Source organism: Rhipicephalus microplus, chromosome X (assembly GCF_043290135.1).
Source record: "Rhipicephalus microplus isolate Deutch F79 chromosome X, USDA_Rmic, whole genome shotgun sequence".
NCBI classification, from domain to species: Eukaryota; Metazoa; Arthropoda; class Arachnida; order Ixodida; family Ixodidae; genus Rhipicephalus; species Rhipicephalus microplus.
In genome coordinates, this window is record NC_134710.1 from 10083259 (window position 1) to 10107941 (window position 24683).

Below are 24683 nucleotides of genomic sequence, written 5' to 3' on the forward strand. Positions count from 1 at the left end.
AAAAACAGGCATGGTTTTAAAGGTACATGCGCAACCAGCGTACGTGAATATAAATCGAAACTACCAGTTTCCAAACCGCCGCGTTCGAAATCGCGGTTGCGGGCGCGGGTAACGCAGCGTTAGAGGCAATAAAGATGTAAAAAATGCGAAAAGTGTGTTGGCTTTTCTTTCCAAAGAATAAGTAACGTTGTTCCTGTCTATCTGGGTACTTTGGCTATACTTATTTATTTTAGAAACACAGTCAGAACCGGCTACAACGAACGCAGCTTCAACGAGAAATCCTCGATTCCCTATGAGCAGTCCATAGGAGTCAATGCATAAATATTGTCGCCACAACGAACACTTCTGCCGTTCCGTTTTAACAAAATTTCACGATGCGATTCCAGGCTCAGATATTGCTACACAGTAAACCTAACCTTTAACATTTTGATGCATTTTCAGAACCTGAAAATACGACGACGAAGTCTAAAACCACGCGTTGACACCACCAAAAACCACCGTTGTTCAGCAAGCATAAGCGCCGCCGTTGCCATCACAATTGAGCAATGGCGGCGCCCAAGCTTGCTGAACAGTGGTGGTTTCTGGTGGTGCCAACGCGTGTTTTAGACTTCGTCGACGTATTATCAGGTTCTAAAAAAGCATCAAAATGTTAAACATTGGGTTTACTGTATAGCCGCAGACAATCCGAAGTTGAAGCTCAGTTGCTTAGTTCATGGTTTCCTTCGCGCAGCTGCTGGGTGCATCTGTGGAACGATGCCTTTTCAGATTCTAATGCTTATTAGTTTTTTTGCCAGTGTGGTAACTAATCAGAGCGGCTGTTCGTTCGTCCGCATTACCAACAGAATCAGCTAGCCGCGAGTGATAGATAATAATGGCATAAAATAAGGCAAAAGTCACCGCTTCAGATACCCTGCTGCCATTTCGTTGTTTCGACTGCGGACAGCTGCTGCTGTTAACGCGTTAATGCAACTGTTTGGTTCGTTGACGAAAGTGGTTGTAGTCATTGCTTCAGCGTGCTTTTCAGCCTGGGCAGACTATACATGGGTGGGAATCTCGTCGTGACGCTGCTGGTATAGAATAAAAAGGAGCGGACACTTTTTGAATTTTGAGAATAAACGTTCCTTTGTTTTGCTAGTTCAGATTGGCTATATTTTTTCGATTTCACTACAACGAAATTTTCGCTTCTACGAAAATTTTTCCGCGCCCCTTCAGTTTCGTTGTAGTGGGGTTCGACTGTAATGTCAACCCTCTATTTAGAGTCAGTACAGGAAAGGTACGACGCACGGTACAAAGTAGGCACATAACTGTACTTCTGACAATGACAAATCTGGTATACATTACTATACAAATCTAAAAAGCTCTACAATTTCCAAATGAACAACACACCTGAATTAGCAATGCAACAGTCGCCACAATTTTCATAATAAATCTCATAAATGTAAATCAAGTAAAACCACAAATTCATTAACATTGTCTGCATTGACTACATTACTTGGTAACCCATTCCATTCTTCGATGACATCAGGGAAGAAAGCATAATGGCTTGCCTTCGTTCGCGCAAAGTAAGGTTGCAGTACTCGTCTGTGGTTTGCCCTCTCGTTTCGTTTCCGATTGTTGTACGTAGTCGTTTCTGTTAATTTTAAACTTGCCTTCCAATAATTGAAAAAAAAAAAAAAACTTTAATCTATTTTTGTCAGCACTTCTGCAGTGTCTCCAGATCAGAGTTGTATTTCTGGGACTAAGTCTGTTTGCTTATATCTTGAGCATACATAGCGAGCCTCAAGCCATTGTATACGTTCAAGTTTATTTACCACCACTTCTTAGTGGGGACTCCAGACAATACTGGCATATTCCAGTATTGTCCGTATAAATGTTTTAAAAGCAAGAAGTTTTACGTCCATACTTGATTAAGTTTGTTAAGTACAACTTCTATGAAGCCCTAGAGCAAACTTTATCAATATGTGTATGCCACTTTAGGTTATGCGTTATTGTGAGGCCTATGTACTTAAACGCATTAACTGTATTCAAATGGAATTGTCGCTTTCTTCCTAGAAATGTTGGCAACAATAGATTCTAAATAATCGATTTTCATTCCCGAAGCTTCACACCATAAGTGTAATCCTTTAGACATTCGACAATGTTCAGCGTGTCCTTCCTACCAGTCACTTGTGTGTAAATTAAACAACCATCAGCAAACAGTTTGAGCTTTACGTGAGGTTTTGCTATATGTGGGATATCGTTGACATATAGGGTTGCAGAAACAATAAGGGCCCAAGAACCGAGCCTTGTGGAACTTCAGAAAACGCTTCTAGACGTTAGTTTTCAGTCGGCCTTACGGAAGCCTATTTATATCTACCACTTACCACTGGCGATGCCAATCTCCGGGGAACTATCGTGTTTTCAGCATTACCATCGAGATGGCACTATGAGTTCGCATAGCCATATTGTAACGACACGGCGACATGCGCTCATGCATTGATCTCCCATGTGTACTTTGCCCCACTGAGGGTTAAAGGGGGGGGGGTAGACCCTCGTGCGTGCACATGCTCATCTCGTGATAGGGAGAATCGTAAGCCTTAGGCATCCTCTGGACACGGTTCTTTTGTAGTTACCGGGCCTCCGTTTGCGAAAAGGGTGCTTATTTATATCCAAAAAGGGAGACACTTATTTGCGTTCGTGTACCTGTATGTCTTGTGCATCATTCGTGCTTAAGCAACGTGGCGTACGTTTCGATCTGCTTGTCATTCTTCGCGTGATGTTCCAATTTGTTGCTATCGCATTCACTGCTTGGCCTTTACAGCAAAGCTTTCATTTTTCGGACTTTCAAAGCATGAAACAGCTTTGAAATGGTTGCACGCAACTGAAGTAGCGACTTACCAAAGAACATGTGACCCATATGAAATGCATCCATCTTTTAACATCTCTGAAACAATTTGTTCTATTCAGAGCTGTTGTAAGAAGATGGCATTTGCTCCCAGTTTTGTAATTGGTAATTGTAATTGGTAAGGAAGGTGTAGGCTTGAACAATAATCACTGAGGAAACTGCAACAGAGCAGACAGTTTTGGTTCCTTGATTGGTAACCTGCGACATTGTGCTGCAAGGGCCACAGTGCTTCTGGAGATCTGTTGCAAACTTCATAAAAGTTTAAAAAAGCTAGATAAAATAAACAAAAATCCTAATGACTTGCAAAAATTGGCATTGTTTGCCACATGTCTGCTTACACGACTCTTAATTCAAGTTTCTTTTAACATTACGCTTGTTTAACCTTTTATTGCACAGTGTTGACAATTTGCGACATACCGAAAAATTTCGAGTAAGCAAGTCGCGAAATGCACGACTTCTTTTACACCTGCTGTCAAGTAGTGAGTAGTGAGGAACATAGCTTTCAGCAAGGAAACTAGCATCGTCTCGTGTAAGATATTCTATGCTAGAATCAAGTGTTAGGTGATGGCAGAGGACACGAACCCTGGCATCTGCTCTTACGTTCTTTCTCGCCTGAGTGACGCAAGTGCACTCTTCTATAATTTTGTTTAATTAATGTGTATGCAACAAAAAGGTGGCACATGACATGTATAGTTCTTCAATAAATTTTTTGTTGCAAGATTCTCACTTCTGTGGTGTATCACAAATTTGTGACATACTTAAAAGTATGCAACGAAGTTTCACTTTGGATAATAAAACTGCGGAATCAGTTGGCAGGTTGCCATTTCAAACTTGAAGATGAAATTTCTTCTTTCTTTGGCATAATTCAGGTATCCATTCTCGCGTGCATGCTTGTTTTCGTAAACTAGCGTAGCGGCCATGGTATCTACCCAGCAAATCGGCCAACTGTTGTGGATGTAGGTATACGGCATAATTTGTAGAGAGAAGAGACAGTGATTTCAGGCTGAGCTTGAGAATTGTAAATTCTGGGCTGTGCTCAGTTTGGCGTGCATGTTCTTTGGAGCCTCGACTAGCTGCTTTTTCTGACCATGCAAGAAGTGTTGCTTTGTTTCCAAATAGTGGTAACTACCGTTAGATCCCAAGCCCTCTCACCTGCCCACTCCTTGTGAAGAATAGTTTGATTTGGAGGGGGGACCCTTGCTCGGTCATGGATCAAAATTCAAGGTGGTGGCAGAGAAGAGCTGCTAAGGATAGAGAATGCACACTTGTGCTTCTAATTAAATGCTGTATTGCATGTGCAAGCATTCACTGTTTTCATTCACACTTAAAAACTGTTAGAGGGGAGCAAACAATGCATATTTGAAATCTCCGGAGAAAAAGGTAGGGGGGGGGGGTGCTTGCTTGGGTAGGGGCACTTTGAGCAAACTATGCATATTTGAAATCTCCCGAGAAAAAGGGAGGGGGGGGGTGCTTGCTTGGGTAGGGGCACTTTCTCAGTTTTTTACGGTGCAAAAATCCTAGATGCTTGTGTAATGGTGTCAGCATGTACATGAGGCTGAAGGCTATGATGACAGCCACTTTTTCTGTATGTTGTGCCTTATAAGCACCAGAGCCAGCAATGGTAGAACCCACTGGTGTTGGCACTATCATTTGACAGATAGATTGCCTTTGGCAGTCTGATGCCTGGCCTCTCACTTCTGCAGTACGCAGCAGTGCAACAGCTGCACTTAATGTGCCATTCGGTACAATTATCTATTTCTGCGCTGAGCTGAGCTAAAACCAATAAATTCGCTCAAATGGTGCAACTCTGCCAGAATACCCAACCAGCATAAAAATTCTCAGTTGTGTCAGTTTGAACTATAAATACGAGACACAGCCACCTGCAGCTTAGGTATCAACCTAGGAGTACAGACCCAAACCCTAAACCGCGGTCTAACATAATGCTATATAGGTGTGCACACTCGCGAGATGCAATCATAAAATGCCACGTGGCCCAACATTTCCTAAAAATGTTGGCACGGCCGTCAGTCCGCTGACTGCAACTGGCACCTAACGATGGGCTACGCAACTTTCAGCTACGGTGGCATCACCACACGGCAATAAGCGAAAGCAGTGATGCGGTGATAGAACAAAACTTGCCTGCTGATAACATGCGAGCCATGCTTCATCGTCATGTCTCACAGCTTCTTTCGTGTGCGGCAACTCAATTATGATGAATTTTGTTCGTGCAAGATTGCATAACTTTTGAGCTGCAGTAATGGGCTAATATAAGAGCAATCGTTTGTGTTGGGTGCTGCAGTGCTCAAAATGCACCGTGGAAGGAGTCGTAAGCGTGCCTGGCTTTCTTTTCAGCTGGCGACGTAAAAAGCGATCTGCTACCCAACTGTATATCGAGAAACTTGTCACAATAATGTTCTGGTTATCAGTGTGCATTTGGAATTTGCTGACTTCTGGGACCAAATAGAATTTGCTCGCATGTTGTGTCATAAAAACTATTATGACGAGACATCGTAGTAAGGACATCCGGATTAATTTACTACTTGGGGTTCCTTAAGGTGTTCTTACTTCTGTAGCTCACCGTTGTTCTTTTGCATTTAGTGCCACTGCAATTCCGCTGCCATAACTATGAACCTGAGCTCGCGCCACCGAGCTCGGCAGCACAACATTTTGCATGCTGTGCTCCCATGGTGGGTACACGCGGAACAGTCCTCCGCAACTACTCCTGCAAGCAGCAGATGGGTGGACGTCGTGGCCCTCCTCCATTAAGCGCAAGAATTTAATATGATTGAGATTTGTAGGCCAATTCTTACATGTGCAAGCAGTTTTAAGTGCAACATTGAAATGAAGAGCGAAGGAGGAAGCAAAGTAAGCCGGTTAGGCAAATACGGTCGTTACTTACCTGTGAAATGCCCTAGCTGTGTCTGTGCTGTTTTGTAATAAGTGGCAACTGGAGAACTGCTTTATTTGATTAGGAAATGGTTTGCGTTGTAAAACAATTGTAGCCAGTCTTTTTCGTGCCAGCAATAGCGGCACTGCAGTGGAATGCCTTAGGCATCCTCAATCTCGAGGGTCAGAGTGGTAAAGAAATTACCGGCAGCACAAGCGACTCTACATTAACTGGCTTTCGTGCTGTTTAGTGTTGTGGATATGCGGTCGTGCAATCACAGGCCTGAGCAGATGACAAAAATTTGTTGAGTTAGAAGCACGCTGATAGGCCGATTCATTGACCCAGTACGACGGATCATCACATACTGGTTGCTGCACAAGTTTTGAAAGTTGAATCCAAAGCAAGATTGTACCATGTGTCTTACATTTCATGCACTCAAGCACGAGCTGCTTCCCTCATTGACAGCTCAGTGCTGTGGAAATTGAACATTTTCGGAAAAGTGAGCGCCCCCGTCGAGTACACAGAAAAGCTTCGCTCGTACTTTTGGTTGGAAAACATTTTCGCCAAGTAACATGCTCAAAGCAGTGTTTAGCGATTCTTGTTTTGTTGCTTTAGAGTCAAAAACGCATGCCCATTATTGAAGAAAACATGGTAATCGAGAAAAACATTTCATTTACGTTTGTATAATAGGTGTAAAACGAGAATCTCTCACGCTTTAGCTTGAGCAACAACCAAGTGAGGTTATGCCACGCCGCAGTGGTCTAATGGCTAAGGTACTCAGCTGCTGACCCGCAGGTCGCGAGATAGAATCCCGGCTGCCTTTCCGATGGAGGCGGAAATGTTGTAGGCCCGTGTGCTCAGATTTCGGTGCACGTTGAAGAACCCCAAGTGGTCTATATTTCTGAAGCCCTCCACTACGGCGTCTCTCGTAATCATACGGTGGCTTTGGGACGTTAAACCCCACATATCAATCAGTGTCGCCAAACAACACTTTCAACACGTGTGCCGTGGCGATGCACTCGCGACTAGGCGGCGGGAAGTATAGACTGCTGGAAAAGACTCTGAAAAGAAAAATGGTGGCCATGACATCATAACTTGTTCATCATAGCATGGTGATGCGAGGGAAGTAAGGGGTTCCCATGGAGCCCTTTTTGATGCTGACAATACCTTCAAAATTGCTGTAAAATACCTTCCAAGCTATTTTCTCTGTTGATATTTCACAGATCATATACGCTTGTGGACGGCAATCAATTGTGCAGCCTATCTCGGCCATGAAATCTTGTCAGTACCTCTTTCTTGGTGTTTGCATTGGAGCAGCATTTTCTGGTTGCATCTGAATGAGCATCTGGACTAAACAATTGTAGATGTAATTTTCTACTGTCCAAGCGATGCCAAACTTTATTTTCTCTGCCTAATACACTGCTTCAACCGTGCTCGGGAACAGCAGTCTTTGGTTTCTTATAGTACTACCGTTTGCTTATTATAGCTCCATCTGAAATGAGGGGAAGAGAACGTAATCGCCGGACTCGCTCTCCTCATGGCCATGGGCGTCATGATGATCGTGGCCGGAAGCGATCGCGCAGTCGCTCTCCCTATGCTCGAGACAAAAGTCCCAGGTAAGTGAACCTTGCTTTTGTTACCTGAGCCTCAGTATGGCAGCATTAAAAACATCATGGGGTTGCTGTGCTATATGGTTGGTCAGACCATTCGCACAGTACTGAGGGAAAATATAAGATGTTTTGTTAGCAGCTTATAAGTCGGCGCACACGCAGCCTATGAGTGCTTGTTTATAGACGCTGTCTATTAACAAACTGGCGTGAGCCGAATGAATGGTCAGCCCAAACTTCTGCCGTGTCAATTCCAGTAATACTTCAATGGTGCCGGCATTGTTTGCCTGGTATGTTGGAGTTTCTTGATCTATCTCTGACGCATTTGTTCAGGGGTATGTAGAACAATGTCTAGGGACTACAGGAAGGGGCTGGACGACTTCGCACGGGAAGGGTACAAGCAGAAACAGCAGTGACAAAAAGAGTTGCCTGATCTACTGGATAGGGAAGTTATGCAATCCAACTTTTGGACTGGAGCTGAAAACCTGTCGCAGCCCCAGATTGGCTGATGTATTCATGTATCGCATTTACTTGCATAATTTGTGCACTTTGTTTGGCAATTTATCAAGAGCTTTGAAAAGAAGTGTGCCAATTACGCTGCGATTTCGCGATCACATTTGAAACAATGCGTACAGTCATAATGCACGTGGTACATAAAAAACAAATGTAGCACAATCGGCGCCAAAAGATTATGGGAATCCAGAAGATTCGGTTGATGACTTTGCAAAACAGAATACAGAACGAGGTTGTTCCTCATTCACAATGCCAAAAAATGGTACAAACTCCGAATATTGGACCATGAGGAAGACTCCTGGGATCAGTGAAGAGCAAGTTTCATGTCTGCTTTTGACCAAACTTATGTCGACCGATGTGGCAGAGCTATAATTTTCAACCAAAGTTCAGGCTCACTAATTGATTACTTATACGAGAAGAGACTGCTGTAGCAGTTAGCCAACACTGAGCTACCTCATTTGTCTATTATGCTTTTAGTGATCCATGGTATAACGATAGAATGTCAAAAGCAAGCGCAAACAAGAGCACTCAAGACTGTTGACCTTTTTGGATGTTTTGAGAAGGGGGCTACCATTAGATGCCAACTTTGTGGTTTATTGAGATATCTCAATGAAATTATCAGGATAGACTCCTAGAAAAAGCATTAGAGCTATAGTAGAGCCCACATATGACGGCCCCGCTTAAAACGAACATTATCCGCATGACCGTGAAAATTTACCTTGGTTCAATGGCACAAAATCTCACATCGAACGTCTCAGAGCTCCCCTGATCGTTTACAGCAAACTCCCGCTCTCCCCAACCGATTTTTGTTACGCACCCCTCTGTCCTTTCTCCCCCCACTACTCTGAGCACACCGCATCGCCAGACACGGCCCGTTTTCCCACTGCCACCCATATTTCGAAGACCGGTGGGCCATCTCTCCCGTTTTTGATCGCTGGTACTGTCGTATGCGTTGCCGGTCTGGAGTAACCAGACCATTTGCCAACATCATCGGCCACCGACTCTATTCAATCGTCTGCGTCTAGTGCACGCGCGTACGCTACCCCACCGACCGATAATTTGCGATTCATTTCATGTTTAGGACTTGTTCTTGTTCTTGCTCACTTTGCACTCGGCTCAGCATGCCCTTCGCATGCGTGCGGAAGCACGAAAGGGGGTGTTAATTTGCGCGGAACAAATTGCAAATTATCGAAGTTGGTGAGGCCACGCAAACTTGCCGGCGCAACGAAGCAATTTTTTGAACACCGCTGCGCGCACTGATCCCGGCGGCCGTGCTATCACTTTTGTGCGTGGAGGCACTCGAAATTTCAAGTTTTTCTATGTGCGAGTTGCGAGTTTCGCAGACCTTTCAAGCAAGCTACCCAACCTGCCTCCTTTCCGTGTGTATTGGTTTTCAAGGTCGCCCTCCCGCCACATCCTCTCCTCTCTTCACTCTATCGCAACTCCTTGCCCTTCTCTCGCAAATCTGCTCTCCCCTCTTGATCACAACTCCTTCGATCGTCTCCACCGCTCTGCGAAGCCCGCCACACTGGCTCGAATGAGTTTCGTTTTCTGACTGGAAACAGGCCCGGAGCTGTTCCACGCGTTCTGGCATGTGTGTCGCGTGTGCGCGTCTTTTTCTTGGTGTGCGTGTGTGGTCAGGGTGGCAGACGGAGGACTTTCACACTTTTTCCTGCCGCTCAACAAAGCGTCGAAAGTGTGACCTCTTGGCTTGAGCGTAATCCGCGCGTTAGGTGCCGCGTTGCGAAGCGCTTGCTCATAGCTGTGGACCACTATTTCTGTCAAAAGGACAAGAAGAAAAAAACGAGCCCCGTAACTGTCTGCATCAGAGTGTGACACCTCAATAGTAGCTCACAAGGGATGGGGGTAAGGAGGGATTAAAAGGTATATATAGAAAGAGGAAGGAGAGAGGAAGGTGCAGGGACAGCGAGTGATGGGAGTTGTCGTTGGAGATCGCGGGGGCACAACCGGTCGGCACGGAATGCAGCGAGCGAGCCAACTTGCTGCTTCGGGGGTCCCGGTATTCAGCTGTGGAGATGGTGAATGTTTCGTGGGCGGCGCTGATGGCTATATGTGCGCGAAACTGTTCTTGCGAGGCTGACTTCGTCGACGTTGGACCTGATGCCGAGCCTGAAGCTTCTGAACAGGATCACTCCAGGAGCGATTTGTGGCAGTGCGTCGTCGACTCAGACATGGGAGAGTGGGTGGGACATCTTTTGCGATAGTTTAATTGCGGCGGATGATGATGTCGACACTGCGAGACCGTGCACAGATAAGGGCATTGTAAAAGAAGTATGTGGCGAGAGTGATTTGGAGGAATCTGATTGCGAGAACGACGAAACTTTATAGCCAGTGCTTCATGCTGCTTATGCCACAGGCCTCGGCGAACGAGCACCCTGCCGTTTTAAATGAACTCGACACCGCCTTTATCGCTTCTGCTCTTCGAAACACGTGCATCACAGACTTTTGGGGCAAAAAAGTGTGTTTTTACTTGCAACTTTTAAAATATAAGCTGTGTTTCATTTACTACGAACTTCAGAATACAGCGAACAGATGCCGCGTCAGGCTCAAGTTCGTTATATGCGGGCTCGACTATACTACAAAACTTCATGAACCTATGTTCCCTGATTCTCTGGTTATGGCAGTAATGCACATGGTTCTGTTATTCCAAGCCTGGAGAACTTTCAAAAGACAATGAAACTGTGAAATTATGATGATTCTCAGATTGGTACGTCAGAGGGTTACAGAACTCTTTTTAATTTCCTTGCTGAAAAGTTTTAGCAGATTATCCAATTTACTGTTGGTGATTATGATATCATTAACATTTTGATCAAGTATCATAAGACGATATACAGTCGACTCTCGTTAATACGGAGTTCACGGAGACTGCCAAAAACTTCCAAACAGAATTTCAAATAACTAAAACAAAGGAAAAATGCATTTATTTCATAGCAGTTTAGGAGAAAAAAGTTTGGTGATTGCAGTTTGCTGTTGCCTGCTAAATCTTGCTGCACAAAGCAAGTCGTGTGGTGATTGCAGTTTGCTGTTGCCTGCTAAATCTTGCTGCACAAAGCAAGTCGTGCAGTCTGTATATGTGCCCAAAAGGTTCCTTGGCATTGCGCCCCGCCGCGGTGGTCTAGTGGCTAAGGTACTCGGCTGCTGACCCGCAGGGCGCGGGTTCGAATCCCGGCTGCGGCGGCTGCATTTCCGATGGAGGCGGAAATGTTGTAGGCCCGTGTGCTCAGATTTGGGTGCACGTTAAAGAACCCCAGGTGGTCTAAATTTCCGGAGCCCTCCACTACGGCGTCTCTCATAATCATATAGTGGTTTTGGGACGTTAAACCCCACATATCAATCAATCCTCGGCATTGCTTTCTGCTGCAAAAAGCTGCTGCGCGAAGGCAAGGCCCACGGCTGCATAAGCAGCTCGCGGTTGTAGCTCACTGGCAACGTCGTCGCGTCCACCTCGCTTTCGTGACTATCCTTGCTTGGCTGAACCATTTCGACGATCTCGGCGTCGGTCAACGCACCGCACGTTTCTTTGGCCCTGTCAGTAGCAACGTATTCTTCGAAAGGGACGGCGCCGACAGCTGGCAGGGGACAGTAGACTTCAATCTCACTTGTGTCTGCTTCCCCCGCCGTACAAGACAAATCATCTTCGGCAGCTCTTGCAACGAAACCGCACACCCTAAAGCAGTTCGCACTATCCCTCAGGAGGAAGGTATATAACAGCTGCATCTTGCCGGTTCTTAGCTACGGAGCAGAAACCTGGAGACTTACAAAGAGGGTTCAGCTTAAATTGAGGATGATGCAGTGAGCCACGGAAAGTAAAGTGATAAGAGTAAACTCAAGGGTCAAGAAGAGAGCAGAGTGGGTCAGGGAACAAACCGAGGTTAAGGATATCATAGTTCAAGAAGAAATGCACATGGGCCGAGCACGTAGCGCGTTGGCAAGATAGCCGCTGGTTATTAAGAGTAACTGGCTGGATTCCCAGAGAAGGCAAACACGTGAGGGGGAGACAGTTAGGTGGGCCGATAAGATTAAAAAGTTTGCAGGTATAAGGTGGAAGCAGAAAAAACGAGACTGGGTTGATTGGAAAATTATGGGAGAGGCCTTTACCCTGCAGTGGGCGCGGTCAGGCTGATGATAATGATGATTTACAGAAAAGGTAATTTATGATGCATACTGCCCTAATATATGGTTTGCCAAAAAATTGCTTTTTCGCGATTCCGCGTAAGATTGTTTGCCACGGGTTACACGCAGCATAATTGGACCCATTCATCGAGAGTTTCTGCAGATAATGCAGCGCCAGCAGCCTCAAGAAGTTTCACTTCATACTATCAGCCTAGCAATGGAGACCTCAAGGAGATATAAAAAAAAAACAACTAATAAGCGTGGGTGCGCCGCTCCACTCGTGTTAACAAAAATGAGACTTAGACTTGATTCGGTCAAATTCTCTACAAACTGTACTGATCATAAATGGAAGTAAACTCATTAGTGGACACACTAGCTTCCGCAAGCGTCATCAATAAATCAAGAAGCCAGAGGAGATGCGACAAGGTTAAATGTTAACAGTAATTTCCAGGTAAACTGGTGTGTACAAAAAAAGAAAATGACAATAAAAGATAAAACAGGGACAAGGGCAAACTTGACCGAATTTTATTCGTATCCCTTCAAATATATTGCTACGGTGTTGCAGTTTCAATTAATTGGAGGTGAGGAAGGGAGAAGACTGTGTTGGGTGTTGATCAACTGCAATTTTGCCTGATGTACTACAGTTAAACCTCGTTATAACAAAATTAGAGGGCTGCAGGAGTTTGCTCGTTATCACCAATATTTCGTTATAGCCACAGGAGGTATTTACTGCAAATATTATGCACTTCTCCAAATCAAATAACGGGCAAAATAGCATCTCGCCTCACGGTGGTACGCAAAAAAATTACAGCATTCCGCAAATAAAAAGGGAATGTCACGCACTTTTTTTATTGCATTTCACACAGACTTAGCTGCAAGGAAATCCATAATTGGACGCTGGTGCGTCTTCCTAACGTGAATAATGGCTTGCTCAGCTGTGGCTGCAATGTTCAAGCCATCTTTTCCGCCCTCGTGAGCGCCGAAGTAGCTGCACAGTATGTCCACTGCGTCTAATGCCTCCGACGTTAGTCTCCCGTTCGTCGACAGAGTCATCGTCGCTGGTCTCATCCAGATCGTTGGTAGCGTGCACAATGTCGTCATTGGGGAACTGTTCCGTTGCCACCACTGCGACTGGTGTGAGTCCGCACTCACACCAGTCGCAGAATGACTCGCTGTCGGGCACGACACCCGCTTCACGAAGTGTCGTCCATGATGCAGAGACTTCGTCTAATGATGGCTCATCGCTGGCGTCTGATCACGCCTTGGTCAGGCGGCTGTATTTTTGCTGTGCAGTTGGCCGGAATAAACAGCAGCTCAATGTTTTGGAGCGCGGCTGCAGTGTGGTGGGCGGTTTAGTTATCTAAAACAAGGCACACCTTGCGGCTCTTGTGCCAGCTTCTCGCCCCATTCCAACAGCTATTTCGCGAAAATCTCCCTGGTCATCCAGGCTTTGCGATTGGCCATGTACTCGACTGGGAGCTGCTGCTTCCTCTTAAAGCAGCAGGGGGATGTACTTTTGCCAATTATGAAAATTGGCAGCTTTTCAGAAAAAATTGGCAACTTTTCAGAACCAGTCATGTTGGCACAAAGTAGCGCAGTGATCCGCAGCTTACTTTGTTTGCTGCCATGGCACCTCTGAGAGCTAAAGTCTTGTGCGGCAACATCTTGAAAAAGAAAGCAGTTTCGTCCGCATTAAGGGGGGACATGGTTTTTAGAGATAGCATAGGTTATTTCTTGGCCAAAGTAAATGAAACTGCACTGCTTTGTTCAGTTTATTTAGCTTTATTTAACTATCCAGTTATATTTTACACAGGTCAATTATTTCCAGAGGTAATTAGTACTCTCATTCTATTGTTTGCCGAAACAATAAAGTATTATCTATGCAACATAACATCATTTTAAACACATATATGGATACAAGAAAGCCGAAGGAGAGCAACGCTGCAAGCTGATTGGAAATTGAACAACTACTTCTCAATTTACAGCACTAATGAGTTCATGGTCTACACCTAGCCAAAAACAAAAAAAGTTTAAATTAATATAAAAAAAATTTTGAACTGCAGATTGAAAATCTGCTTGCAGCGTTGCTTTCTATGCACATTTAGCTACATTGTGCGAAAAGAATTGTAGCTCTAGCTGTCCTGGGTCGACTTTTAGAGAAGAAGCAAACAAGGGAAGTGGCCAAAATCCATGTTCTGAGAAAATGAGCAAAACAGGTTAAAACTTTATTTAGCATTACAGAATGTAAAACATCACAGGCACACATAATTTTAGCGAGTTAATATGCACCAGGCATATAATCAGATTGATTGTTAGCATGAGCATGCCTTTTTTTCAAGTTTCAAGTTTCGCGCACTCACTCATAAGTTTCGAGGCAGCAAGAGTAGCGGCAGGTGTTAGCTTCTTCACGTACGCCTGCCACGTTTTCGTGTGGAGGCCGCGACGCGATATGTTCATCATTGCAAATATGTCGTTAAAAGCAGTCTGCCTGTTGCCAGTTGCCTGCATTGCGCGGGTGGCGAGCACGTTCACTGTGAATGGATTTATTTTCTGCTGTCCGTCGACGCGCGGCGAACTCCACTTTGACGACCCGTCACCGCAGTTCACACACACTAGCTCAAGCTTGACGGCAAGGCCGTATTCCCGCTCGCCTCTCCTGATCTCGGCGTCTCCGTTGCAAATCTTGCACTTTAAATGCAATATTATCAAAGCCTTTACCGCCTCCAAGTCCAGGATGGTGAAAGTCGTTTCATCGGGTGGGGGACCCACAGCGTCGGCACGTTTAGCGATAAGGCTGCGCTTCCGCTCCGTCGCCCCAACAGATGAAATCTCTCGCAGCTTCTCTTCTGCCTTCTTCTTTTTATCCTCTATCTGTTGTGGCTGCAGAATTTGCGTGTCGTGACGCACACGGCCGCTTTCCGCGACGTTGTCGGCAACTGACGGGCTCGTAGGACTAGCGTCCGTTAGGCCTGCCGCGCTGGCGTCGACTACCGCTCTGCTGGCCGCTGCGAGTTGGTCATCCTCGTTGTCCTGGGTCGTTGCGGGGCGCTTCCTGAAGTTCTCGGCTAGCGATCGCCTCACCCGCTTTCCAAATTTGTGTTTGGTGCGGAACTTCTTGATGGCACGACCCATAGCTGTAGGCAGTTGACAACACCAAGACAAAATGGCGCACGCTCACGCGCGTCTCTGCGGTGAAGCAGACGCCAGAAACGCCACTTGGCCAATCGGATGCCTAGATTTTGTCACGTGCCCCAAGCAGCCAATAGAATCGCGCGCTTGTACCTCTCGATGACGCGCTTTTGCTAGAAAACCAATGAGCAAAGCGAGCCAGTGGTGGCGGGAAATTGAAGATGAAGAACGGCTCTTCCAAACGAGATCGAGATGGCCACGATAGCCCTTGTGTACCGGCAACGGTTCGGCACGGAAAAAGCGCGATTTTAGCGTCAATTTGCGCTCATACACACCTCATATTGGTGTTACAAATTGATTTTACGGGGAAAATAATGACAATATAAGCTAGAAACTTAGCAGATTTGTGCAAAAATAGATATAGATTCCGAAAATGTCAGCTTGAAAAAGTCAATTTTTTTGCGATTTTCGGCCTTCTAAGATTCGTGTCCCCCCTTAAAGATGTGCTCCGTGCTGTATTTTTTCAGCAGCCGCACGATGTTCTCTTTCACCCACTTCGTAGCCTCTGCTTCATCAACAGATTGTGATTCGCCGCATACCACTCTCCCGGCGATGTCGTGCCGCTGGAGCCAACCCGATCTTGCAACGAAGTTATCGTGGCCCATGATGCAGGCGAAGTTCCTTGCTTTTGTTTGTAGCATGGCACCGCTCACCGGCAGATTCATGGTCCGCGTGTCCGAAAACCACTTAAAAATGGCCCTTTCAACTGCTTCAAAGGCAGCAGTCCTTATCCTTTTAACGTTTCCTTTCACGCCACGCACAACAGTGTCAATGGTGGACTCCTGCTTGCTCAAGATCGTGGACAGTGTACACGTCGACACGTCAGTCACTTGTCACTTGGCTTTCCTTTGTTCCCGCCTCAACGGCTTTTATCATAGCCACCTTCTGATCTAGTGTTATACGCTTTCGCTTCCCGCCTGGTGCATTCATATTGCTGGAATTACAAGCACCGCATAATCAAGATAGGGCAGAAGCACTAAAAAAAAACACGCACGCAAAAAAACCACGCGGCTAATGTTGGCGAGTGAGAACACTTGCCTTGCAGTGGTTGCACGCAGGCCTGCCGCTGAGGGGATGTTGCGAGTGGGCTCGCGGGTGCAGAGAGAGAGAGAGAAATTAGAGTGGAAAGGGTTCTCTTCACTGCAACCTGTTAGGGAGCACGACTCAGCGCTGTGAAGGGGAGAGGAAGAATATAAAGAAGACACAAAAGAAAGAAGCGAAAAGGGCGAGACGTTCGCGGAGTTGTGGAGTCCTCGGCTGTGGAGCCAAGCGGCGCACGTGCAATGCCCGTGCAACGCCCTCTCCTCCAGAAACAGCATGCACTTGGTGTGCCTCAGCTTGGCGCGCGTTGCTGAAGGATGCGTGGCGGGAGTTTTGAACTGCTGAAGTTGCCGCCTTGCGTACCATCTCACATTCACGTTTTGCACTGTCATAATGTCGGCTCAGAATTTTATTTCCTAAGAAGATTTGTTTGTTAAATCCCATAACTGGCAAATTTTACCTTGTTAAAACCAGGTTTTGAGTACAATAGTTTCTATGGGAACTTTCAAGGGGAATAACGATTTGCTCGTTATATTCATTATTTTGTTATAACCCATCTCGCTATAACTAGGTTTGTACTTCCGACTGTAAACATCTCTGAAATATACCCGCAACATTTTGGTGGAGGTGCTGGGCCAATACTCGCAAAACTACCATCTTTTCTCTGTCCTTGTCTGTATTTGCGCACATCAGTTTACCTTGAAATATGAACGAAGTCGCCCAGCTGAAAGTTTGAGTGATCACATTAGAGTTATGATGGATCCTGTCGAACACTGCATGTTTGGACGACAGCTAATGTACGTTTGGCTGGGAAGGACTTTATGATAGAAGCCTTTGACCCACAGAATTGGTCACGTGTCTAAACAATGTCTGTGTTTTTTTTTTTTAAGGCGAAGCCGGAGGCACTCTTACAGTCGATCTCGCTCACGCTCAAGGTCACGGGACAGAAGGAGACAAAGTTACTCTCCTAGGAGGTGAGGCATTTTCAGTTGTTGAAGGCTGCGCTTGTTGGTCTCTCTAGCGGAGGTAACGCAACCATTCGGCTCCAGGCATTGCTTACTGAAGCAACCTAAAGACCAAAGGTTTTCAGTGGTGGGGAATCTTGCGCCAATCAGAAATTACTGTGCCATACTTTTTTAAAGGGTGTGTTTTTTCTAATTTGTGCCATTGCTGCATCACAAGGTGGTTTTCGAAACGAGAGTAATGTTAACAGCATGCATTGTGAGCGGATATTGCGTGATAGTCGCCATCTTTTCACGCTTGTACTGCTTCAAAAGCATTGCATTGGCCGATCAATTATTAGCGTGGTTGCAGTGATGTTTTTAGTGGTAAGTAGTGACAAAGAAACGAAGGAAATGTGGTGAAAAGTGCCCCAGTATGACTTATCACCAACAAAAGGCACACCGTCTTCTAAAGTGCGTGTCGCTCCTGACACGTTCATGTATGGCGACGACGTAACTGACAGAACCCCGAAATGTGCACTCAATCATTCAAAGCAACGCTGCTTTGCGTCAACTCTGCGGACAAAACTACGCAGATGCTATTGTAGATGGCATAAAACGATTATCGTAGATGGCATAAAATGAACTACCGTTTGCCACAACCGCTGCACACAAAACCTCGCTCGTGGTAACGCGATAGCGATCTACGAGCTCCGAGGGCACGCAGCGGTAGGTTAAAGGCAGCAAATACGTAAAGAATAACATTTACAGTTTCACCGCAAGGATGAAGCAATAAATGTGACAGCAACAACTTGGAATGTAACGCTGAGAACGGCAAGCAGATCAAAACGTGCAGCGCGCTGCTCACGCACAAATGACGCATGGAAATGATACTCGCAGGACGAGAGTGAACTAACGTTTACCGCTTGACCCTTAGTGCGCTGTTTAAACGAACAATGCACGATACGTAATCACAGGTACCGATGAGTAGAAATTGGCAAATGTCCCGGTTGTTATACCTCGCTGTGTATGAAAAGCACGCTGTTTTTGCAAAGGGGCCTGTGCAGAGACCAAGTGGCCTTTGTGGGCCTGGCAACTAACGCTTTTGTTTCAGTGAAGGCCTAAGGCACACAATTCCCCCATCAAAGGATAAGCGTGCGTGCAGAGGCATCCATCCATGGGGCAAAGTACACGCGAGAGATAAGCAAGTGTCGGCGCATCGCGGCGAGCTTGGCAACGAGCGTGGTTGGCTTTCTTTCTTTGAGTGTTCATATATACATATAGATATACGGTGAAGGACGGCGGCAGTGGCAACGGCAAAAAAAACAGCCTTGACTGTCCATATAATTGCTATCCCTTTAAAAAGGGGCCAGGCATGTTTTGGCGTTCCTGTCAAAAGAATGTAGTAGGGAGCAAAGTCTTGACTCGTGCTTTTGCTGCGGCCAGCTGAGTCGTCCTGTCCGTTAACGTGTGTCTCAGGAAGACGCACGCGAGTTTTGACCGAAATAGATTCTGCTAGTTGTGTTCATCCTTTCATACTCTTACCTTAGTGCAAAACTCTACCCTCGTGTGTTTGGCCACTCCTAGCCACTATCTATAAGACTGCAACGCTGATGTTGGCGCTTGCGATTCAGATCTCTCTCCCACCCCCTTTTGTTTTTCACAATGTTTTCTTGTTTGTCCTTTTTTTGTGCTGCACGCGCACCCCCCTCCCTCGCGTGTGATTAGATGGTCAAGCGGGAATGCGAACCATTTCTGAACATTAGCAAGAAAAAAAGAAATTGCTTCATGGTGGGTACTTTCGGCGATATTTGCTGTGGAACTGTGTTTATTCTTTCTTCAGCGGTGCCCCGTCTTGGTGGTCTAGTGGCTAAAATACTCCGCAGCTGAACTGCAGGTCGCAGGATCGGATCCCGGCTGTGGTGGCTGCATTATTGGTGGAGGTGAAAATGCTGCTGGCTGATAATGCACCCATAGAAATGCAAATTGATACCTGGTCATAGGCGTGTGTAAGGGGGGGAGGGTGGCAAATGGGGTCGCCAAGTCAGTCCCATACATTGACACAATAGAGAGCGCTATGTCGAACCTTTCCTCCCTCCCTTCTGATAAGAAACCCTGCGCGTGCCTATGTACGTGGTGGTCATTGCATACTACGTTTAGTGGGTAGTTAGCTGCAGTCCCAGCAGGTTCTCTGTTTGTATGTACATATTAACAAGGCTTTACTGTAACAATTGAACATTAAGTGTGTGTGTGCCTGTGTACTGTTATGAACTTCATGCTGCAGCTAGCTTGGTACAATACCCTTCTCTATAAACGAAATTTGCACTGTGCTGACCAATATAAAAAATATACAGTGAACTCTCTTTAAGACAAACTCTGTTAAGACGAATTCTTGCTTGAGACAAACAACTCAGGGATGTTTGTTTGGTTTCCCGTAAACGCAATGCAAAAAGAAAAAATTCGCTCAAGTCGATCTTTCACAGCCATCGGAAACGACGGTAATTCTGTGCACGGAACATTTGTGTCTTGATGGGGGCATTCAGGCAAACAAGAGAAAGCAAAAAGAAAAAGACTCGCGACGCGAGAACTCTAGACTCGAAGCAAGTCGAAAGCAAACCTACGTGGAGGGAGAACATGAGATAAGTAAAAGTCAGTGCATGAAGCTGGTATCTCCCTCACCCCTAGCCTGTAGGTGAGGAAAGCGCTGGTTTTATCAGCAAAGAAATAAACAAAAAGTGTTTTCTCCTCAGGTTTTTCAGTACAGTGGAGATAGCAAGAACACAAGAGATTTATGAGAGGGGAAAATGCAAGAAAAAGGGAGGTGAGCCAAATGAAACAAGCCAAATGAAAGTGAGAACAGGATTGGAGATTGTGCATTATAATCACATGAAACTGAAACCACATGTGGCATTAACACTCCCTCCACCAGTGGAGTCAGACGCATTGTCATAGCCGTTACACAATGGAACATGTGGTCAGTTGGTGTTGTTTTGCGTAGGTCCTGTGTGCGTCTTATCTGTTCACAGTGGAATTCAGCAAATTCTGATGCGCCACATTCATTATGAAAGTGCACGACAAAGGAAGGTCATTTTGCACAATGAATAAAGCTATTTCGTGTTTTAGTGCGCCTGAGGCTTGTGATAATGAGTAGCGTTTATGAAGACTTTCAGCTGCATATCCTTCAGAAAAAGTTACTGCAGGCTGAAACTAAGAAAATATCAGAACCTTGGGGGGGGGGGGGGATTGAAAGAAAATCTTCTTTTGTTTGTTGACCTAGATAATGAACTTAGGCATGCATTCTCATAAGTGTCTTGAATAGGGAAATATGCAGTTTCATCATATCTTGAGTAGTTCTCAAGTTACATCATGCTACGTGGTTCGACTTATTGGTCTGCTCGTAAAAAGCCTAGCGCTGTAACAAAACATGCCGGGAAGCTGCAAATGGTGTTGATCTTTACTCAAAAGAAGATTATTGGGTACGACAATCTCAGAATTTTTTATCACTTCTCCCGAATGTAGTCAAAAAACGACTCCTTTCGGGAGCGTCTTCCATTTAAATATGAGGTACGGGGGAAGCTTGTGCCCATCTGACGTGTAACAGAGCATTGCCATCACTGTAGTTTTACCGTCGACCGATGTCAGCACAACCCGATTTGCCCAAGCAGATAGCCGTTGTTGTGGCGCAAGTTTAGGACGAACCTCTCAAAACTGTGAAGCTTTTCATCGTACTCCTCTCAAAACTTTTTGCATATGCCCGTTCGCCTTCGGAGGGAAAAGCTTTTCCTCTTCATAAAGCTAGTTAGCCAGCACCTGCTCGCTTTAAACTGGCTCCGCATTAGCCCTTTTTTTATTCTAAGGCTAACTGCGTAGCCCGCACTTGGAGCAGTTCTATCGTGACGGGCCACTGTGCCGCTCGCTGCTCAAGCACATACTCGCCGAGCAGCTCCTTAATTTGCGGAAACCGACCCTGCTGTGGTCCACTGAAGCTTTTGCTCGAAGCTTTGCTGTCAACAATCTGCTTTTGTTTCCGCCATTCCCGCACGCACGTTTCGGGCACTCCGAACGAACGCGATGCGGCCCATTTCCGTCCGTTTCTACACACGCGATGACTTTTCTTTTAAAAGCGGCATCGTGGTGCACAATCCTTCCATGCAGTCGACGCTAATGCACTACAAGATGACGAACTCCTCTCCACACATACGAAGTGCCACACATGGGAAACATATAGGCAGAAATGGCCGACGCGCCATGCCGACTCACGTAGGGGGCAGCCATTTTGGATATGCCGATGGCAATAGAATGACCATATTCAGATTTTTTTTTTCATACTCGATTCTAACGTGCATGCAATTTATGAACTCGCTTAACCGGAAAAAAGGTGCGCCTTAGATTCGAGTAATTACGGTAGTCCAGGCGATCCATAAGTGATAGGCCGGTGCCTTCAAACGCGCCGCAGTGGCGGCGCACAAAGGCCAAGGCAGCTACGACCTCAGCTGATGTCGGTAGCGGGGCACCATCAGGGCTTGCAGGATCCACCTCGGCAGTCTTCATTTGGCTGCTCAGCAGTAGCTTCGGCGACAATCTCCACATTCGTGAGCTCCGCCGTTCGGAGTTAGGCCGAGAGCGCCACTTTAATGTAGCGGCGTACGCGCACCGCAGCCTTGCAGCTTGCAGTCTCTATGGTGTCAACGGCACACTGCGCATTTGTTGCAAGCTCCTCCCCCGTAGCATCGGCAGGCATCGGGTTGTGCTCGCAGTGTTCGTGCGTTCGGAGTTAGGCCTGTCGCGCGCTGTGGCCGATGCTACGGGGGAGGAGCTTGCAACAAATGCGCAGTGTGCTGTTGACACCATAGAGACTGCAAGCTGCAAGGCTGCGGCGCGCGTACGCCGCTACGTTAAAAGTGGCGCTCTCGGCGCCATCGATGTGTGCAGCATTCGTAAACGCTCGCCGCCTGTCAATGGAGCGCGGGCGGTTTGGGTGGCTGAGTCCGATATATCCATTATATGTCAAACTTTGTTCGGAATAAGAAAATCAATAACGCATGCGATTTCCCACGTGATATAGAAACCGTTCGATATAGGCAATAATTCGATATATCCGTGTTCGATATATTGAGGTTTGACTGCAATTTATACCGACTCCCTCAGTGTGGTAATGGCTCTGCGAACCCCTTAAAAAAAAAACCCTGTCCTCGTCTCGCTTTACTCCATTTCATGCACACTCTACACACTCAAGCAACATGTTGTAGTGTGCTGGGTGCCAGGGCACCATGAGATCCAAGGCAACGTGATGGCGGATCAGGCTTGCTGCATCTGTCCACGAAAGCACTGCCACTACACCCATATCAATCCCGGCCCTTGATTTGAAGCCGTGTCTCAAACGAATGCTCAGGGACTACTGGCAGAGCAAGTGGGATAGACACACGCAAAACAAACTACACATTATTAAGCCACACCTTGGCCATTGACTGCTAGTATCAAAATCATGTCATACAGAGGTAATACTAACGAGACTCTGGATAGGACACACATACATGACACACACATATCTTTTGTCCGGTGGCAATCCACCATTGTGTGACAGATGTGGTAAAGCACTAACAGTTCTTCACATTTTAATCCAGTGCAAACAGTTAGACACTCTAAGAAAACAACACTTTTCATTACCGACAGCATATACCTTTACACCCTGCAATGTTCGTACACCCTGCAATGTTCGTACACCCTGCAATGTTCGTCTGTAGGGAACCACTTTTTAGTCATAAATCATTGTTAGCGATTTAAAAGAAATTCGTAGTTTTCATATCATATACATGGGCTTTCCCATATCATATACATGGGCTTTCCGTAGCACGACCTCTCCAGAGAGGTTTTCGCTGCAGTGGCTACACTCAACAAGCACTTGCCAAAGCACTCACGGCCCTTGGACGCAAGGGTATGAACGAGTGAGGCACTTGTGCTAATGCCATACATGTCCACCATCGTTTTCTATCATCACCAACTTTTGTCATCTATTCGCACCACACACACCTTTCACGGCATGGTCATGATTTTATTACTTGTATGTTTTTACCCGCCTTATCGCGAGGAATTTTATGGCCCTTATACAGCCGCTTATCACAATCATTGTCCATATCTTTAGTAAGATGAACTGGTGCTCTTTGGCCATTAAATGGCCCTTGCGCCACAAAACATCAAACATCATTATCATGTCCTACACTTGAGTAATGCACAATGTCCAAAACACACTTTTGAGAAAAAGCCTGTCGAAGTTTCTGACATGCTTTTTTCAATTTTTTTGTTTCTCATTGGATATTGATGACCATTGGCACAGACACTAAGAATGACCTCACAGTGGTTTCATAAAATAGGTACTCTGTTCTTGAAAATTACTATTTGCACATCTGTACTAGTTCACAGCCTGCGTTTTGTTTGACAATTTTGCAGGTCCAGGTCTTGAAAATACTATTTGCACATCTGTACTAGTTCACAGCCTGCGTTTTGTTTGACAATTTTGCAGGTCCAGGTCTTACAGCAGGTCTCGATCTCGCTCCCAGTCATCACACTTGGGCAGCAAGGGCAAAAGCCGGGACAGGTCACCCTACGAGATCATTGATGAAAGTCGGGAAAAGTCTCGAAGCAAATCGCCAGAGTGACTTCAGCTGCCTTGTTCCAGTGAATTCAAAATTTCTTTGCATCCTCTGAAATACTAGAGGAATTGGCTACATTACTTTTATTTTGCTGTAGCGCTTCTGACATCACTTGCGCTGGAAACTGCCTCTCAGTCATGTTTTTTTGGACCTGCCCATTGCAAGTTTTTTCATTGCATTTTCTGGTAAAAGTGCTTTTTTGCTGAAGCTTTTTTTCAATGTACAAAACATTTTTGTGTTGCATCACTGGGCAGAGCTGTGTACATATGTTTTTCCTAATAAAACATGGTTCATCAGAACGGGATGTATCTTGTTAGCTTATTAGGTACCAGCATGACCACGGGATCATTTTTGCGAAAGCTTTGAATTTTTGTTCAGCCCCGCCGCGATTGTCTAATGGCTAAGGTACTCAGCTGCTGACCCGCAGGTCGCGGGATCGAATTCCGGCTGCGGCAGCTGCATTTCTGATGGCGGTGAAAATGTTAAAGGCCCGTGTGCTCAGATTTGGGTGTACGCTGAAGAACCCCAGGTTGTCGAAATTTCCGGAGCCCTCAACTACGGCGCCTTTCATAATCATATGGTGGTTTTGGCACGTTACACCCCACATATTAATCAATGTCTGTTCTATGTCTCTATATCTTGCCACTATTCTTTTTATCCCTGCTTCCCCCACCCCTACAAGGCACTGCGCATATCAATTGAATTTTTGTTTATGAAATAGTGGCAAATATGATTTAGTCAAGCGTAGTGTACGAAATAGTTATACATTTCTGTGCGTCAGCACTAAGCACACTTCTTTGTTGTGTGCGTCTCTGGTGTGTAATACCAAAATCCTGA

The 24683-nt window shown here is 45.8% G+C and overlaps 1 protein-coding gene across 1 annotated transcript in view; it reads left to right on the plus strand.

Moving 5' to 3' along the window:
- LOC119175654 (uncharacterized) overlaps window positions 1–24145 on the plus strand; it is a 37173-nt gene extending 13028 nt beyond the window's left edge. The window contains exons 4-6 of the mRNA XM_075881806.1: window positions 7258–7387; window positions 17146–17229; window positions 23717–24145. Coding sequence (XP_075737921.1) covers window positions 7258–7387; window positions 17146–17229; window positions 23717–23852 — 350 coding nt within the window. The 3' untranslated portion in view covers window positions 23853–24145. The remainder of the gene's footprint in view (window positions 1–7257; window positions 7388–17145; window positions 17230–23716) is intronic.
- The last annotated feature ends 538 nt before the right edge of the window (window positions 24146–24683 follow it).